The sequence below is a fragment of the Bubalus kerabau genome, chromosome 18 (genome assembly GCF_029407905.1).
Source record: "Bubalus kerabau isolate K-KA32 ecotype Philippines breed swamp buffalo chromosome 18, PCC_UOA_SB_1v2, whole genome shotgun sequence".
Lineage (NCBI taxonomy): Eukaryota > Metazoa > Chordata > Mammalia > Artiodactyla > Bovidae > Bubalus > Bubalus kerabau.
The window spans coordinates 35,440,473-35,460,732 of record NC_073641.1 but is presented as its reverse complement, the minus strand read 5'-3'; the positions used below and the strand labels follow the sequence as shown (position 1 = coordinate 35,460,732).

The 20,260-nt window shown below is 40.8% G+C and overlaps 1 protein-coding gene across 1 annotated transcript; it reads left to right on the top strand.

Annotated features, from left to right (window-relative positions):
- Positions 1-659: 659 nt before the first annotated feature.
- Positions 660-15,476, top strand: CARD6 (caspase recruitment domain family member 6). The gene is made up of 3 exons (XM_055554605.1): positions 660-949; positions 2,544-3,092; positions 12,306-15,476. The coding sequence occupies exons 1-3, from the start codon at positions 667-669 to the stop codon at positions 14,579-14,581; spliced, it is 3,108 nt and encodes a 1,035-aa protein (XP_055410580.1). The 5' UTR covers positions 660-666; the 3' UTR covers positions 14,582-15,476.
- The last annotated feature ends 4,784 nt before the right edge of the window (positions 15,477-20,260 follow it).

Here is a 20,260-nt window from a genome sequence, read left to right as displayed (position 1 = left end):
TACTGGTTTTTGAGTGATGAGCAGCCAGACGGTACTTGGTAACACCATTGTTGATGTATCAACATCTGTTCCATAAATCCTAATTTGTGGAAATTTGAGTTACTTTCATTTTTATACTATTATAAAAATGTGAAAGTGCAGATTCTTGCACATCCATCTTTGGTCATTTGTCTCATTGTTTTTTAAGATAATTTCCTAGAAGTGGAATTGCTGCATTGAATGGTTTAATTTTTATTTTTATCTGTCACATTTATTTATTTATTGCTGCATATTGACAGATTTCTCTCCAAAAGGGTAAATCAATTCATAATCTTGTTATTGCAGATAGAGTTCAGAGCAAGGAATCTGAAGTTCAAGAGGCTCTTCTCAGAGAAAGAGTTCTTGGAGGCTAAACCATATGAAACTGAGACAAGTCATCAAAAAAAAAAACCAAAAAAACAGGTAAATAATCTATAAGGATCTGTGGGGGCTCATGGCTGGATTCCCCCAAACTGTTTGGCTTGCTTTATCTGCTCTCTCCAACACTAAGGGTCACTGACATGGTTAATCTTGGCCAAAAAGCATTACTCTGCCTTTAAAAAAAAAAAAAAAAAGCAAAACTGAACTTGCGTTTCTGCATTGAAACAGTTTCATAGTTCATTTCCTGGTCTGCAGAAAACAGGAACCATGGCTGCTGGGAGTGTTCCGTCCCAGATCATAGAAAAAGAAAGAAAAAAGTTATTAGAAATCCTACAACAGGATCCTGATTGTATCTTAGATACGTTAACCTCTCGGAAGCTGATTTCTGAGGAAGAGTATGAGATTCTGGAGAATATTACAGATCCCCTGAAGAAAAGTCGGAAGCTGTTGATTTTGGTACAGAAAAAAGGAGAAGTGAGCTGTCAGCTTTTCCTCAACTGTTTGTTTAATACTTTTTCCCGGTCAGCTACCATTTGCAACTTAAATCACGGTAGGTTAAATTTCTACATTTTTGGGGCCGAGAGGGAGGAGGCAGTTTTCCTGAAAAAAAGAAAATGACTACCCTTTATTTTCATTTGTCATTTTCCTGGAGATAATTTTCAGTGAAATATGATAAAAGGGAAAAGTGTCCAAGATTTAAAAAGCAGGGAATGATGTATGTTATTGTTCTGGAGGATTTATAACTTTTTTGTTCAAACACAATCCAAAACCAGCAGTTGTTTTCTTGCTGGTATAAATGTCTTACTGTTCTGACAGTAACATCCAGAAATACCCATAATTGGAAAGAGACTACTGTTAGTGATACATTGGGACTTCTTTATCAAGTAAGTGAATTCATAGGTATTAACAACCTTAAGACCAAAAGCTGCATCTTTCACTTAGTATGGCCATTTTGAAAATAGAGGGAAAATAATTTTTGACACACATATGTGGTGTATTAGCAATTTCATTTTCTCTGTAAGAAGAATGCCAGCAGAATCCTCAATTTCTGGAGCAAGTCAAATGCTAATTTTTGAATGTTCAATGATAATTAGTGGCAAATAGGGAGCATTTAGGGCTTCCCTGGTAGCTCAGCTGGCAAAGAATCCGCCTGCAATGCAGGAGACCCTGGTTGATTCCTGGGTTGGAAAGATCCCCTGTAGACTGGATAGGCTACCCACTTCAGTATTCTTGGGTTTCCCTGGTGACTTAGATGATAAAGAATCTGTCTGCAGAGCAGGAGACCTGGGTTCTATCTCTGGGTTGAAAAGATCCCCTGGAGGACGGCATGGCAACCCACTCCAGTATTCTTACCTGGAGAAAACCTCCATGGACAGAGGAGCCTGGTGGGCTACAGTCCATGGGGTTGCAAAAAGTCAGACACAACTGAGCAACTAAGCACAGCACAGAGAGGCAGAGGCTAAGATAAAAATATTAATGCTAATGGTTTTTAATGTAGTACAGGTCCCATAGGCTTAGAGATATAGGTCTTAGCATTTCCAGGATTTATTCTAAATAAGAGCTATTCACTTCTTCATTAGAAATTCTTAGGGTCAAATTTCATTAGCAATGACCCTAGGAAGTCTGAGCTGGTGTTGAAAGTGTTATTCACTCAGTCATTTCCAACTCTTTGCAACCCCATGGACTGCAGCACACCAGGCTCCTCTGTCCGTGGGACTTTCCAGGTAGGAATACTGGAGTGGATTGCTGTTTCCTTCTCTAAAGGAACCTTCTAACCCAGGCTCGAGCTCAAATCTCCTGCATTGCAGGCAGATTCTTTACCATTTGAGCTACCAGGGAAGCCTGATTTTGGGTTACAGTAAATCCACAAGTAAACAAAGGATTCAAGTTTTCTATTTCATCCACTTACCCTTTGAGTTTGCTGTGAAAGACTCAAACTTTTGAGCTGGGCAGGAGTGTGATCTGATATTTTTCAGTGGGAGAAAGAAAGTTCTGAGCTGACTTATTGCCATTTATGTAGGTATTTCTATCATCTAATGAAATAGAGAGATGATGCTTTGAGATCATGGAAACTCCCTAATATAACATCTGTTAATTTCGAGAGAGAAAAATAAATATCTCTCAAACTTTCTTATTCTTTGCAGAAGTTTTGAAACATGAGTATATAGAGCCACCTCTACCAATAGGCGCAAGCAAAGAAAATGTTTTCCTTCCTGGAGAGAAACAGCCTGAGAACCCTGAGATCACCACGTCCTTCAAAGAGAAAGAATGCGTGGATTTAGAAACCTCTGAGTCTTTCACAGACAAGAAAACCAGTTATCAGGAAACTGCTTGGTCCTCAAAGGAAAATGAGAAGGAAGATAACACGTCAAAATTCACATCACCACAGTCAGTTGAGATCGTTGAGTACGAATTTCCAGCAACCATTGAGTATTTACAGGATGGACAGAGATATGAGGATCCAGATGATTCTTTATACTTAGGACAAGAGGACTATCTAGAATCTCTGGGGTACTCTGAAGAGGCAAACATCACCTTGGAAGAGGAGGCTTACAGTGACCCAGGAGGCCTCTATGATGACAGAGAGGATTCTGTGTACCTTGAAACCACAGAGTTCTCTGATGAAGAACAGCATTATGAGGATCCAGAAACTGGCATGTCATTGGAGGAGGAAGAGGAGAAAAGTATGGAAGGTATGGGAATCATGTGTGTAGAGTTACTTAGGCAAAAACTTAAATCTTGATTGCAGTATCATAACAAGGAGGGGACTGAGGAAGGGCACCACATGAAAGCAGAAAAGCAGCTCCTCAGAAATTCCTTGGACTTCTCTAACTTGGAGTTTCCTCAGAGGTGGGTGTTGACAGGGAGGAAAACCCAGGACCTAGAAATAGTGGACAGTATGTGCATATGTGTGAAGTTCCTTCAATCGTGTCCAACTCTTTGCAACCCCATGGACTGTAGCCTGCCAGGCTCGTCTATCCATGGGGATTCTCCAGGTAAGAATACTGGAGTGGGTTGCCATGCCCTTCTCCAAGTGGACAGTATAAGATAAAGTAAGTATTGACTATGAACTTTTAGGCTTCTGCAGTCACCTCCATCACACATATAACAAGTTGCTAACCACTAATTTTAGCTGTTGCCTTCTATACCTCAGATTAAGTCTGTTAAATCATTTTAGAACCTTTGTGACCAATAGAATATGGGGATTATAGACCTAACTATTGAAGCAGAAACAGGAGAGGAATTTGTGGTAAATGGATAAGGTCCCAAAATAATGCTTGGCTTGAGCTATCCAAATATTGCCATTTCAATGAGGAAGATTATACCAGTACCTTGAATTTGAATATTTCTTAATGAAAATTCAAAATAGGAGAAATGCTTAATTCAGAGAGATATTGTCTGGGAAAATAAACACCACCAAGTTCTGAATATAGAAGGGGAAGGTAACTACCAACTCACATTCAGCCCAAATCCATAATCCAATTATGGCTCAGAAGAGAGTAATTTCCTCCTCTGCACACCTTGACCTGGTTACTAGGATGCTGTAACAGAGTGGTACCACAAACTTGGTAGCTTAAACAATCAATTCAGTTCAGTCGTTCAGTCGTGTCTGACTCTTTGCAACTCCATGGACTGCTTCCCATCAGGCTTCCCTGTCCATCACCAACTCCCAGAGCTTGCTCAAACTCATGTCCGTGATGCCATCCAACCATCTCATCCTCTGTTGTCCCTTTCTCCTCCTGCCTTTAATCTTTGCCAGCCTCAGGGTCTTTTCCAGTGAGTCAGTTCTTCGCATCAGGTGGCCAAAGTATTGGAGCTTCAGCTTCAGCATCAGTCCTTCCAATGAATATTCAGGACTGATTTCCTTTTGGATTGACTGGTTGTTATTTCCTTGCAGTCCAAGGGACTCTCAAGAGTCTTCTCCAACACCACAGTTTAAAAGCATCAGTTCTTCAGCTCTCAGCTTTCTTTATGGTCCAACTGTCACATCCATACATGACTACTGGAAAAACCATAGCCTTGACTAGATGGACCTTTTTTTGGCAAAGTAATGTCTCTGCTTTTTAATATGCTGTCTAGGTTGGTCATAACTTTTCTTCCAAGGAGCAAGCATCTTTTAATTTCATGACTGCGAGACAAAAAACAATAGAAATATGTTGTCTCACAGTTTGCAGGCTGGAAGTCTGGAGGTGTATATAGTGTTGGTTCCTTCCGAAGGCTGTAGAAAGAATCTGTTCCTAGCTTCTGGTAGTTTGCTGGAAATCTTTAGAATTCTCTGGCTTGTGGAAGCACTCTGCCTCCCATCCCCTACAATCTGCCTTTATCTTCACATGGTTGTCTTCCTAGGTTCATGTCTCTGTGTTCACATTTCCCCTTTTTCTTTTGTTTTTTGGCCGCACCATGCAGTTTGCAGGGTCTTATTAATGGTTCCCTGTGCTGCAGTCCATGGGGTCGCAAAGAGTTGGACATGACTGAACGACTGAACTGAACTGAACTGACCAGGGATGGAACCCAAGCCCCCTGCAGGAGAAGCTCAGAATCCCAACCACTGGAACACCAAGGAATTCCCAAATTTTCTTTTTTTATAAGGATAATAGTCATAGGACCAGGGCTCACTGTAATGACCTCATCTTAACTAATTATACATCTACAATGACTCCATTTCTAAATACCATTACGTTCTGAGATACTGGGTCTTAGAATTTCAACCTATGAATTTGAGGGGTATATAATTCAACCTATAACACAACTCTTGTCCTACTCCCTATACCTTCCCGATTCATAGTTGCTTTTAGACCTCATTCTTAATTTTTTAAATATATTACAATAGTTACATAGGGTTGAATTACTTTTTCATTGCATACCATCAGCATTATTCTGCAACCACCTCCTTTTTTTAATCTATTTGACTTTTTTCTCTATTCCTTATTCACCTTCTTCCCTAGGTAACATTCCAATATTATATGTTTCTTGCATGATATTGTTTTGTTTTTTGTTTTGCATGTTTTTTTCTGTATTATTTATTTGCCATAATAAATTAATAGGCACCTCAAAATTAGGGTCACTTAAAACAGTAAGAGTGTATAATTTTTATGTGTCTATAGTTGGCAGGCATTCTTCTGGTCGTCTCTGGGTTTACTTCTGTATCGGTAGTCAGCTAGCTATTGGCTCATTTCTCATCTCCTAGCAAGCTATGTATGCACGGTCAGTTGATTCAGTTGACTTTCTGCAACCCCATGGACTGTAGACCACCAGGCTCCTCTACCCATGGGATTCTCCAGGCAAGAATATTGGAGTGGATTGCCATGCCCTCTAACAAGCTAGTCTGAGCTAACTCTCAGACTATGTCAGGCATATTCTTATAGTGAGAGCAGAGGAGTCAGAGAGACAGAGACAGAGTCCTGAAGGCATTTTGAGGCTTAGACTCAGAACTATCATGCCATCTGTATGATAGGTTTCCTCGGGCCGCCACAGTAAGATACTACAAAAAGGTGGCTTAGAACAGTGGGAAATATTTTGTTTTACAGGTATGGAGGTAGAGACTGAAACCAAGGTGTTGGCAGGGTTATACTCTTTCTGAAGACATTAGGGAAGGACCTGTTCCAGATCTCTCTTCCAGCTTCCAGTAGCCTCTGGAATTCTCTGCCTTGAAGACCATCTTCTCTCTGGTGTCTTCAAGTCATTTCCTTTGGTGCATGTGTCTGTTTTCAAATTTCTTCTTTTAATTAGGACACTGATCAAATTGCATTAGGGCCCACCTTAATAACCTCATTTTAAGTTGATGACCTCTGTAATGACCCTATTCACAAATAAGGCCACATTCTGAAGTACTGGGAGGATTAGCATCTTTTTGTAGGGGATACATTTCAATCCATAACACTGTTTGACTTCTGCCACATTCTGTTGGCAAAAGCAAGTCTCAAAGCTTTAAGGGTTGGGGAAGAATAGGCTACATCTCTTGCAAAGTAATATTACAAAAGGTGTGGATACCAGAAAGTCATTGTGTCTTAGTCGCTCATTCGTGTCCGACTCTTTGCAATCCCATGGACTGTAGCCTGCCAGGCTCCTCCGTCCATGGAATTCTCCAGGCAAGAATACTGGACTGGATTACTGTGCCCTCCTCCAGGGGGTATTCCTGACCCAGGGATCAAACCTGGTTTTCCTGCTTTACAGGCAGATTCTTTACCATCTGAGCCACCAGGGAAACCCAGGAAAGCCATTACTTGGGGCTAGTTTTGCAACCAATCTAACACTTGTTGACTAAAGAAAGATGTGCAACATGAGAGTTGCAAGTTAAGTTTTATTTGAGTTAAAATGAGGACTGCAGTCGGGTAGACAGCACTTCAGATAGCTCTGAGAAACTGCTCCAAAGGAGTAGTGGGGGAAGGTCAATATATATGATTTTTGGTGAAGGAGGATATCACACAATCAAGCATTTATTTTACAAAAGGTTTTCTGTAGCCACCAGGAGCTGATGTCACCATGAAGGGACTGAGTGCTTTTCTGGATAGTGTTAGGATTGGGATCATGAAATCAGTTCCTGAAAATATCTAACCATCTAAAGGCCTGTTCCACCAGTTTTCCTGCAGCAACAAAGTGCCGCATTCTCCACCCTAAACCCCCTCCAGGGCATGTTGAAGGTCAATAGCTGCAGCAGCACAGGGCTCAATCTCCAGAGGCAGATGGAAAATGCCCTTGGCAAGTGCCAATTTGTATTTGACACAGCCTTAGGAAAACAGGTCAAGAAAAGTTGCAATAATAATGCAGTTGTGACTGTATATAATTCTATTCTAACGGTTTCCAATCCACTCTAGTTGACTGGAGGATAAAAAAATTTTTTTTAATGAAAATTTATGGCTATGCTCTGTCTCTTCCCTCTGTAGTATTTGTCTGTGCAGCTGAGAACTGGACAGGGGGGTGGAAATCAAATACATCTGATTCAAAAGAGAAGGATCGTAATGCTTTTTGTCATGTTAAATTTTAGGCCACTTTCTTCCCGCCCCTAACCACCCCATCACTGCATCTCAAATTGAAGTCTCAGGAAGACTTAAGGCATTGCTTGTGTGCTCTGCAATGTATAGAGTCAATTCGGATATAGGTTATGTAATCAACTCTCTTCCTGGTAGGCTACAGTCCATGGGGTCGCAAAGAGTCAGACACGACTGAGCAACTGCACTTTCCCTTCTAGTTTATACTATTTGGGATCAGTCAATGATCAAACCCGGGTCTCTTATGTCTCCTGCATTGGCAGGTGGGTGCTTTACCACTAGCACCACCAGGGGAAGTCCAGGAACCCATAAATTTATCATTTTCTCTGCTCTTTCTTCTTCCTGAAGATTCAAGTTTTTGTTTGCTGTTATTCCCTGTTAGCCTGAAGAATTTTATTAATTTTTTGTTTATTGAAACATGTCTTCATTTTGCCTTCAATCCAGAAGAATATTTTTCCTGTAAGGAATTTTAGACTGGTGCCTTTTTGCCTTCAGAAATGATCGATTATCATTTCTGTCATTCGGCTTCCATTCTTTCTGATGCTCAGTTTCCTTCAATTCAGTCGCTTGGTTGTGTCTGAATCTTTGCGACCCAATGAACCGCAGTACGCCAGGCTTCCCTGTCCGTCACCAACTCCTGGAGTCCACCCAAACCCATGTCCATCGTGTTGGTGATGCCATCCAACCATCTCATCCCCTGTCGTCCCCTTCTCCTCCTGCCCTCAATCTTTCCCAGCATTAGGGTCTTTTCAAATGAGTCAGCTGTCCACATTAGGTGGCCAAAGTATTGGACTTTCGGCTTCAACATCAGTCCCTCCGATGAACACCCAGGACTGATCTCCTTTAGGATGGACTGGTTGGATCTCCTTGCAGTCCAAGGGACTCTCAAGAGTCTTCTCCAACACCACAGTTCAAAAGCATCAATTATTCTGCACTCAGCTTTCTTTATAGTCCAACTCTCACATCTGTACATGACTACTGGGAAAACCATAGCCTTGAGTAGACGGACTTTTGTTGGCAAAGTAATGTCTCTGCTTTTTAGTATGCTGTCTAGATTGGTCGTAACATTCCTTCCAAGGAGCAAATGTCTTTTAATTTCATGGCTGCAATCACCATCCGCTGTGATTTTGGAACCCCCCAAAATAAAGTCTGACACTGTTTCCACTGTTTCCCCATCTATTTGCCATGAAGTGATGGGACCGGATGCCATGATCTTAGTTTTATGAATGTTGAACTTTAAGCCAACTTTTTCACTCTCTTCTTTCACCTTCATCAAGAGGCTCTTTAGTTCTTCTTCACTTTCTGCCATTAGGGTAGTGTCATCTGCATATCTGAGGTTATTGATATTTCTCCCAGCAATCTTGATTCCAGCTTGTGCTTCCTCCAGCCCAGCATTTCTCATGATGTCCTCTGCATATAAGTTAAATAAGCAGGGTGACAAAATACAGCCTTGACGGACTCCTTTTCCTATTTGGAACCAGTCTGTTGTTCCATGTCCAGTTCTGTTGCTTCCTGACCTGTATACAGGTTTCTCAAGAGGCAGGTCAGGTGGTCTGGTATTCCCATCTCTTTCAGAATTTTCCACAGTTTATTGTGATTCACACAGTCAAAGGCTTTGGCATAGTCAGTAAAGCAGAAATAGATGTTTTTCTGGAACTCTCTTGCTTTTTCGATGATCCAGCGGATGTTGGCAATTTGACCTCTGGTTCCTCTGCCTTTTCTAAAACCAGCTTGAACATCCGGAAGTTCACAGTTCACATATTGCTGAAGCCTGGTTGGAGAATTTTGAGCATTACTTCACTAGCGTGTGAGATGAGTGCAATTCTTATCATTTTATCATTGTTCCCTCTTGCGTTGTGCTATTTTTCTTCTGGTTGATTTCAAGATGTTTTCCTTAAAATGAGTTCTGTGATTAACTCTGATGTGTCTAGGTGTGATTCTCTTTGTTCTCATCTTATGTAGGATTTATCTACATAAGATGAATCTCTAAATTTGGAATTTCCCCTCCCCCAAATTTGGAAAAATTTAAGCTGTTATTTATCCAAATATTTTCTGTCCCACTTGTTCCCCCTTCTCTTTTTGAGATTCCAAGTACATGTATGTTAGAGTTTCTGACGTTTTGCCCAAGGTCCCTGAGGCTCTGTCCATTTTTTAAAAAGTATTTTTTATCCTTATTCTTTAGATTGGATCATTTCTATTACTATATCTCTAAGTACACTGAATTTTTCTTCTGTCATTTCCAGTCTTTTTAAAAGTCCATCTACTTATTTTTGAAAAAATTCAGATATTATGCTTTTTAGTTCAAGAATTTAAATTTTTAAATGCTTTCTTCTTTTTTCCTGGTAATTTCTATTAAATTATTCATTATGGGTTTATGTTATTGTAAATTCTTGAAAATAGTTAAGATAGCTACTTTAAAAATCTTATTTTCTATGTCCAACATCTGGGTCATCTTGGAGTGGGTATCCATTGATCAACTGTGGGACTCAAATTAAAAACTCTGTCTCGTTTCAGTGGGTGGCAGCTAAAATCTTCAATCATTTCTTTTTGCCTTACCTGGGCTATTTTCATGAATTTTTAATATACAAAAATGGTACTGGCTTCTTAATTTTTCATTCATCTCTGTGCTTGTTAGACATGTCACTGTACTATTCCACAGTAGCCTGATGTTACCTTGTCAACATTTGGCATCTGGCTTGGGCTGTGTAGGTACCAATTTCTGTGCTGAAGAAACAGAGGATGGTTGTCCTAAGGAAAAGCAGGGGGTAAGCAGGGGAGAGGCAAGAGCAGAACTTATATGTTTTCTGCAATCCCTCTTCTCACTTCTCTTCCTCCTCTGGGGATCCTTCATGCTGGCCTCAACTCCTTCCTCGCCTTTTTACCCATCAGATGCACCAGTTCAAGCAACTTTCAGACTGTTGAAGGATTTCTTAGAGTTCCTTTTGTTAATTCTTGAAACCTACACTTTCTCTCATGTCTACTGTTTCTTCCAGGCTATTTTTACAAGGGATCCAAGAAGCTTATGCTATGTTACTATCCGTCGGGAGCAGAAAGTGCTCGGATTTTCTTTCTCTACTTAGCACTATCTCTGTCATCTCAATAAGTGGCTAGAATATAAACTGGAAAATGACATCAGGAGAAATTATATACAACATGTAAATTCTGAGAAGACAAAATCTTTCATTTCTCCAAACTTTAGCAAGAGTTAACATTTAATAAATAAATCAGTATCTACCTAGAGAGTTCCTTATACATATGTATAAAGAAGCATTAACAGGCTTTTTCATTACTGCATATGAACATAGCCAAAAAATTCGAAAACCTGAATGATCATCAGTAGACAATGGTTAAATAAATAGTGGTTCTTCCAAACCATTAAGTACAATGGATTCATAAAATGAATTAAGTAGTTCTCTGTATATACTTACTTGGAAGAATTTACAAGGAATACCACCGAGTGAAAAGAAGTTGAAAAATCATTTGGTATAATATCATTTATAGAATAAAATAGCATCCATTATACCAAACTGTGTACTTCTACATATGCAAGTACATATACATATGTACTTCTACATATCTACTTCTGCATATGTATTGGAAAAGGAAGAGAAGGAAACGTACCACACCATATCGACATATCTCTTAGAAGGAAAGTAGACTTGGCAGGGTGATGAAACAGTACTTTCACTTGTTTCATCTTTTCAAAAAATTTATTTTAAGTTGGAGGATAATTTCTTTACCATATTGTGTTGGTTTCTACCATACATCTACAGGAATGAGCCATACATGTACATATGTCCCCTCCCTTTTGAACCACCCTTCCATCTCCCACACCATTCCATCCCTCCTCCATCAACAGATTAATGAATAAAGAAGTTGTGGAACATATATATAGTGGAATATTCAGTTTAGTTCAGTTCAGTCACTCAGTCCTGTCCGACTCTTTGCAACCCCATGAATCGCAGCACTCCAGGCCTCCCTGTCCATCACCAATTCCTGGAGTTTACCCAAACTCATATCCATTGAGTCGGTGATGCCATTCAGCCATCTCATCCTCTGTTGTCCCCTTCTCCTCCTGCCCCCAGTCACTCCCAGCATCAGAGTCTTTTCCAATGAGTCAACTCTTCGCATGAGGTGGCCAAAGTATTGGAGTTGCAGCTTCAGCATCAGTCTTTCCAATGAACACCCAGGACTGATCTCCTTTAGGATGGACTGGTTGGATCTCCTTGCAGTCCAAGGGACTCTCAAGAGTCTTCTCCAATACCACAGTTCAAAAGCATCTTCGGCGCTCAGCTTTCTTCACAGTCCAACTTTCACATCCATACGTGACCACTGGAAAAACCACAGACTTGACTAGACAGACCTTTGTTGGCAAAGTAATGTCTCTGCTTTTGAAAATGCTGTCTAGGTTGGTCATAACTTTCCTTCCAAGGAGTAAGCGTCTTTTAATTTCATGGCTGCAATCACCATCTGCAGTGATTTTGGAGCCCCCCAAAATAAAGTCTGACACTGTTTCCACTGTTTCCCCATCTATTTCCCATGAAGTGATGGGACCAGATGCCATGATGTTAGTTTTCTGAATGTTGAGCTTTAAGCCAACTTTTTCACTCTCCTCTTTCACTTTTATCAAGAGGCTCTTTAGTTCTTCTTCACTTTCTGACATTAGAGTAGTGTCATCTGCATATTTGAGGTTATTGATATTTCTCCCCACAATCTTGATTCCAGCTTGTGCTTCCTCCAGCCCAGCGTTTCCCATGATGTACTCTGCATATTACTCAACCGCAAAAAGAACAGACAGATGGTGGATCATCTTTTCTTTTTTCCAAAGAAAATATCAATTACTTAATTTTAAAAGTCAGTGAAGGAAGCTTAGATGCTGAGCATGACATTCACTGACTATATCTTTTCTTCCTACAGAAAGAAAAAATGTGTTTAAAGATGTCCTGTCCTGTTTGAACCTGGACACAAGCAGAAAGCTTCTGCCAGACTTCGTGAAACAATTCTCCTTAGACCGAGGACATACGTGGGTGCCTGAGACTCCAAGTGACTTGGCTTGGAACTTCCTGATGAAAGTTCAAGCACTGGATGTGACAGCCAGAGATTCAGTCCTCAGACCCAAGGTTCTGGGTAAAGACAGCAAAGGGGAATTAGTGACTGGAGTAGAGAACTTGGAAATTAGAGAAACAGAAACCATTAATCCCCTGGATGTCCTTTGCGCCTCTTTGCTGTCTTCAGACAGCTCTTTGCAACGTGAAGTCATGTCAAACATGTATCATTGCCGGTTTGCTCTTCCCCTGCTACTGCCAGATGCAGAAAACAACAGAAGCATTTTAATGCTAGGGGCCATGAAGGACATTGTGAAGGAGCAGTCAACACAGTCTTCAGGAGGGCCTACAGGGGATACAGAAAAGTTTCTGACTCTCATGCAGATGCCTGTCATCTCTTTTGTGCGTCTAGGATACTGTAGCTTTTCCAAGTCCAGAATCCTCAATTCCCTGCTCAGCCCTGCCCATCTGAAATCACACAAAATCTTTCTTCATCAGGACTTGCCTGTTCAGGTGCTTCCCCGGCAGATCTCTGATGGCCTGGTTGAGATAACATGGTGTTTTCCTGATAGCAGCGGTTTAAGTGCAAGCCCCCGTTTCCCCCAGAAGCCTGTTGCTGTGGCCAACCTTCGTGGAGATCTAGAAAGTGTTTGGACACAGTTTGGTTTCTTGATGGAGGTTTCCTCAGCTGTGTTTTTTTTCACTGACTGCCTAGGTGAGAAGGAATGGGACTTGCTAATGTTTTTAGGAGAAGCTGCCATTGAAAGATGCTACTTTGTGCTCAGTCCCCAGGCCAGGGAGAGTGAAGAGGCTCAGGTTTTCCAGAGGGTCCTGAAGTTGAAGCCATCACATCTACTGTTTTGGGAGGAGGAGGAAGTAGGGCAGAGAGGAAGGAACATGGAGGGTCTTCAAGCTGCCCTCCAAGAAGTGATGTCCTCTTCACTCAGATGTGTGTCTGTGGAAGACATGGCCCCCCTGGCCAGAGAGTTAGGGATACAGGTAGACCAAGACTTTGAGAACATTCAGGGGATTCAAGTTTCCCCTAGTGAAAACTTGGCTGGAGCAGCTGAAGATGAGGGATCACAAAGACACAGTCAGCGAAAAAACTCATCTGAAAGCCCCGCTAAGATGTCTGAGACTAGTGGTCAGGTCAACCAAAATCGTCAGAATTTCCATCTCACCCCGGTATTCATGCCTCCTCTGAGAAACTTCCATCCTTTACCAGCCAGAATTGGAGGAAACTTTAACCACGTTTCTTTGAAAGCCCCTTGGGCTATGGGCTCCCGCTTCTGGTTACAGCAGAGGCCTAAGAGGTTCCATCCTTTGCCCTTTCAGAATACAAGGGCACATAGTCCAGGCAAACGTTTTGGAATTCAGTATTTCCAGCCCCAGAGATTTTATTCAGGTGAAACATTTATGAGATTTTCAGGAACTCCTTGGAGACATCACATGGGTAGAACTTTTGGGAGACCACCAAGACCCATTTCTCAGCATATACCGGCCTGGCCTCAGAGACCACAGACAATAGGAACCCTTGAAAGGTCTGGGAAAGAGGACTCCCAGGTAGGTCACCTCCATTCCCTGGGTTCATGGCCAGGAGGAGCAGTTGGGAAGCCTGGGCAAGTCAGTGCCAGGGGAACAAGGCCAACAGAGACAATGAGAACATCCATGAGAACGAAACTCCATATTGAAAATCCTCATCATCAAGCCTTTCAAGCAACAGGAGCCACACAAAAACCAAGAAGGACTGCCCCTCAGCAAGGAGCTAAGCTGAAGACACAAGATGGGCCTTCAAATCCATCTTTCCAAATGGGATTCCATCCTATGTCCTACAGCATGTATTTGCCCAGCTCTCAATTCAGACCTAATCAGCACAAGTCACCCCAGGTCAAACAGTCCCAGCACAAACCCTCCCAACCTGTGCCCTTTCAACCCAAACCCACTCAAACCAAACCTACTCAGCACCAGGCCCCCCGAGCTGAAAGTTCTCCATCCAAACCCACTCAGCCCAAGCCACGCCAGCCCCAGTCCTCCCAATCTAAACCTTTTCAGCCCAAACCCACTCAACTCAAGTCATCTCATACTGGTCCTTCACAGGCTAAGGCATATTGCCCAAGACCAGGGCCCAAGAGGGGAGGGAAGCATTAAAATGTTTACACTAGGGACCTATGAAATGTATCCTTTGCCCAGGCCTTTCCTATCATATATAGGGTAGCCTGGAGGAGAATGGCAGTGACGGTAAAAATGTACTATCATTAGCATGACACAGGAAATAAGATATACCCAGCATAACTGGATATTATAAAAATATCTGTGAGAATTATGGCCCTAAAGAAAAGGGAAAAATATGAAAAGAATAAAAAATAGAATCAAGCAGTAAATAATAAATTGAATACAACCTTGAATATTTGGTAATATATAACTTGAACCCCTGGTAGCTTAGCTGGTAAAGAATTCAGACTCTGGTTCAATTTCTGGGTCGGGAAGAGCCCCTAGAGAAGGGATAGGTACCTACTCTAGTATTCTTGGGCTTCCCTGGTGGCTTAGATGGTAAAGAATCTGCCTACAATGCAGGAGACCTGTGTTCAATCCCTGGGTTGGGAAGACCCCCTGGAGGACAGCATGGCAACCCACGCCAGTATTCCTGCCTGGAGAATCCCCATGGACAGAGGAGCCTGGCAGACTACAGTGCATGGGGTTGCGAAGAGTCAGACATGACTAAGCGATTAAGCATGCACAACTTGAACCTAGGGCATAGAGGTTATAAAACTATTTCACTTGGAGAAAAGTAAGGATGAAGCCTTTAATTTCAAGGTGATCATAAAATAGGGCACAAATAGCCTCAGTGTTGCAAGAAAAATTTTCCTAGATGTTGGCTGCTCTAGGGACGTTTTGGTCAAAAATTTTATGTTTGATATCAGTCACTAAGCAGATAACCCTGTTTGTTTGGAATTTTTAAATCAACTTGCTTGCAGTAATAGCCCCAAATTGCATGGATGATAAAGCTTATTTGCCCCTTATGTATAGAAATAACGAACTAACAACCAATAAAGTTCATTATTTTGCCTAAACTTTTGGAGTGATTGTGTATGTTTCATATTTTAAATATTTAATATTTGTCATAGTTAAGATAATTTGACTAATTTGAGGATCTGATATATTAGCCTCATGACTCCAACTTAAAATGTAAAACTGAATTTTTAATTTTAGAGTTGTGATTTTATTAAATTGAAAAGCTTAAGATAGGTTTACAAAGTCTGTAAAAAGCACTGAAATGTATAAGAGAACTTAAGAGTTGCAGAATTTTCAACTTTAATTTATTAGATTCATCATTGTCTAAACATTAAACATTGTCTTAACCTAAACATTAGGTTAAGTTCTACTAGTTAGAAGCATTAAGTAGAAGGAATATTAAATTTAAAATATTTAATTGCAGTGCCATGGATTGACCTAGAGATTGTCATACTGAGTGACGTAAGGGCACAGAAAGACAAATATATGATTCCTGTTATATGTGAAATCTAAAAAAAGAGTACAAATGAACTAAGAGTCACAGATGTAAAAAACAAAGTTACAGTTATCAGGGGATGAGGGGGGAATAAATTGGGAAATTGGGATTGACATATACATATTACTATGTATAAAATAAATAACTAATAAGAACCTGTTGTATAGTACAAGGAACTCTCAATACACTGTAATACCCTATATGGGAAAATAATCTAAAAAAAGAGTGAATATATGTATATGTGTAACTGATCCACTTTGCTGCATGTCTGAAACTAACTCAGCACTGTGGATTAACTATATCCTAATTAAAAATAAAATCTAAGCGAAGTTTAATTAAGTTTATGAGTGATTAAATATTAATAAAAGGCCACGTTAAAGGAAAATATTAAAATTCAGGAAATTAATTTTAAATCTTCAGTTCAGTTCAGTTCAGTCGCTCAGATGTGTCCAACTCTTTGCGACCCCATGAATCGCAGCACACCAGGCCTCCCTGTTCCATCACCAACTCCTGGAGTTCACTCAGACTCACGTCCATCGAATCAGTGATGCCATCCAGCCATCTCATCCTCTGGCATCCCCTTCTCCTCCTGCCCCCAATCCCTCCCAGCATCAGAGTCTTTTCCAATAAGTCAACTCTTCACATGAGGTGGCCAAAGTACTGGAGTTTCAGCTTTAGCATCATTCCTTCCAAAGAAATCCCAGGGCTGATCTCCTTCAGAATGGACTGGTTGGGTCTTCTTGCAGTCCAAGGGACTCTCAAGAGTCTTCTCCAACACCACAGTTTAAAAGCATCAATTCTTCAGCGCTCAGCCTTCTTCACAGTCCAACTCTCACATCCATACATGACCACAGGAAAAACCATAACCTTGACTAGACGGACCTTTGTCGGCAAAGTAATGTCTCTGCTTTTCAATATGCTATCTAGGTTGTACATAACTTTCCTTCCAAGGAGTAAGCGTCTATTAATTTCATGGCTGCAGTCACCATCTGCAGTGATTTTGGAGCCCAAAAAATAAAGTCTGACACTGTTTCCACTGTTTCCCCATCTATTTCCCATGAAGTGATGGGACCAGATGCCATGATCTTCGTTTTCTGAATGTTGAGCTTTAAGCCAACTTTTTCACTCTCCACTTGTACTTTCATCAAAAGGCTTTTGAGTTCCTCTTCACTTTCTGCCATAAGGGTGGTGTCATCTGCATATCTGAGGTTATTGATATTTCTCCCAGCAATCTTGATTCCAGCTTGTGTTTCTTCCAGTCCAGCGTTTCTCATGATGTAGTCTGCATATAAGTTAAATAAACAGGGTGGCAATATACAGCCTTGACGAACTCCTTTTCCTATTTGGAACCAGTCTGTTGTTCCATGTCCAGTTCTAACTGTTGCTTCCTGACCTGCACACAGATTTCTCAAAAGGCAGGTCAGGTGGTCTGATATTCCCATCTCTTTCAGAATTTCCCATAGTTTATTGTGATCCACATAGTCAAAGGCTTTGGCATAGTCAATAAAGCAGAAATAGATGTTTTTCTGGAACTCTCTTGCTTTTTCCATGATCCAGTGGATGTTGGCCATTTGATCTCTGGTTCCTCTGCCTTTTCTAAATCCAGCTTGAACATCAGGAAGTTCACGGTTCACATATTGCTGAAGCCTGGCTTGGAGAATTTTGAGCATTACTTTACTAGCGTGTGAGATGAGTGCAATTGTGCGGTAGTTTGAGCATTCTTTGGCATTGCCTTTCTTTGGGATTGGAATGAAAACTGACCTTTTTCAGTCTTGTGGCCACTGCTGAGTTTTCCAAATGTGCTGGCATATTGAGTGCAGCACTTTCACAGCATCATCTTTCAGGATTTGGAATAGCTCAACTGGAATTCCATCACCTCCACTAGCTTTGTTCATAGTGATGCTTTCTAAGGCCCACTTGACTTCACATTCCAGGACGTCTGGCTCTAGGTCAGTGATCACACCATTGTGATTATCTGGGTCATGAAGATCTTTTTTGTATAGTTTTTCTGTGTATTCTTGCCACCTCTTCTGGATATCTTCTGCTTCTGTTAGGTCCATACCATTTCTGTCCTTTATCGAGCCCACCTTTGCATGAAATGTTCCCTTGGTATCTCTAATTTTCTTGAAGAGATCTCTAGTCTTTCCCATTCTGTTGTTTTCCTCTATTTCTTTGCATTGGTCGCTGAAGAAAGCTTTCTTATCTCATTTTGCTATTCTTTGGAACTCTGCATTCAGATGCTTATATCTTTCCTTTTCTCCTTTGCTTTTCACTTCTCTTCTTTTCACAGCTATGTGTGAGGCCTCCTCAAACAGCCACTTTGCTTTTTTGTATTTCTTTTCCATGGGGATGATCTTGATCCCTGTCTGCTGTACAATGTCACGAACCTCATTCCATAGTTCATCAGGCACTCTATCTATCAGATCTAGGCCCTTAAATCTATTTCTCACTTCCACTGTATAATCATAAGGGATTTGATTTAATTTTAATTTAATTTAATTTTAAATATAATTTTAATTTAACTTTAATTTAATTTTAAATCTACTTAAATATAAATTATTTTTAAATCTACTTAATTAAACTTAGAAATAAAATAATGAGTTTTATAAGTTGAATTAAGAGCCCTGCTTTTTGAATTTGTAACTTTTATAAAATTAATATTGGTTGTAAGTATTAAAATAGCCTTTTGTTGTCTTTTCTGGGGAAAAAAACCCAAAAATTGTCTTCAAAGACACCTACAAAGAAATCCCACTAACAAACAGGTGAGAAATGATCTTTTAAAAGAAATAATCCCTGAGAACATTCTCATACTGCAATAGGCATCCTTCATTTGTTTGCACATGTATTAAATAAAAAACATGGAGCATTTAGAGTGTGTTCAACTTCTCTCAAGATTTCTGCAAAGGTGAAGACAGAAATAGAGGACAGTGCATATGAATTTTGGTCTTTTGGCAGGCAAAAAAGTGTAACTAGTTCATAACTACAAAATATTTGGTGTAAAAGTGAAGTTTCTCACTGATAATAAATTTTTTGTTGTTTAAACATCTAAAATGAACAGAAAAGTACTGTTTTTAAAAACTTTTCTCCATATCCTTCTTCAAGATTAATACCTGTAGAATAGAAATTGTTGGGTAATTGTCACCAACAGACTGTATCTATCTGGGGTTAATGATACATATAGGGTACATTCAAACTGGACAATCTGAGGAGAGTTTAATAAAGGGACTATTTATAAACGGTTAGGCCAGATGTAAAAACAGTGCAAAGGACTGGATCTAGTAAAAGCAAGACACATCATTACTCCAAGGTCTGAAGGGAAATGGGAGGGTGTGCTTTCCCCAGCAGAAGAGCTGTGTGGGAAGGGTCTTGGGTCTGGGTGGTTGCAGTGATCCATGGGAAGGTGTCTCAGGTGATGAATATCTATTCCTACTTCTGATGTGCCAGTGTTCTCCCCCTTGACTGGCCTAACCAGAAAACAGAACAAGGAGCTCACCTAAGCTATTCATATAGGTCAGTCTTTTAGGGTTCAGAGCAGGGTGGAGGATGGATCAGATCAGATCAGATCAGTTGCTTAGTTATGTCCAACTCTTTGCAACCCCATGAATCGCAGCACACCAGGCGTCCCTGTCCATCACCAACTCCTGGAGTTCACTCAGACTCACATCCATCGAGTCAGTGATGCCATCCAGCCATCTCATCCTCTGTCGTCCCCTTCTCCTCCTGTCTCCAATCCCTCCCAGCATCAGAGTCTTTTCCAATGAGTCAACTCTTCGCATGAGGTGGCCAAAGCACTGGAGTTTCAGCTTCAGCATCATTCCTTCCAAAGAAATCCCAGGGCTGATCTCCTTCAGAATGGACTGGTTGGGTCTTCTTGCAGTCCAAGGGACTCTCAAGAGTCTTCTCCAACACCACAGTTCAAAAGCATCAATTCTTTGGCACTCAGCCTTCTTCACAGTCCAACTCTCACATCCATACATGACCACAGGAAAAACCATGGTCTTGGCTAGATGAACCTTTGTTGGCAAAGTAATGTCTCTGCTTTTGAATATGCTACCTAGGTTGGTCATAACTTTCCTTCCAAGGAGTGTCTATTAATTTCATGGCTGCAGTCACCATCTGTAGTGATTTTGGAGCCCAGAAAAATAAAGTCTGACACTGTTTCCACTGTTTCCCCATCTATTTCCCATGAAGTGATGGGACCGGATGCCATGATCTTCATTTTCTGAATGTTGAGCTTTAAGCCAACTTGTTCACTCTCCACTTTCACTTTCATCAAGAGGCTTTTGAGTTCCTCTTCACTTTCTGCCATAAGGGTGGTG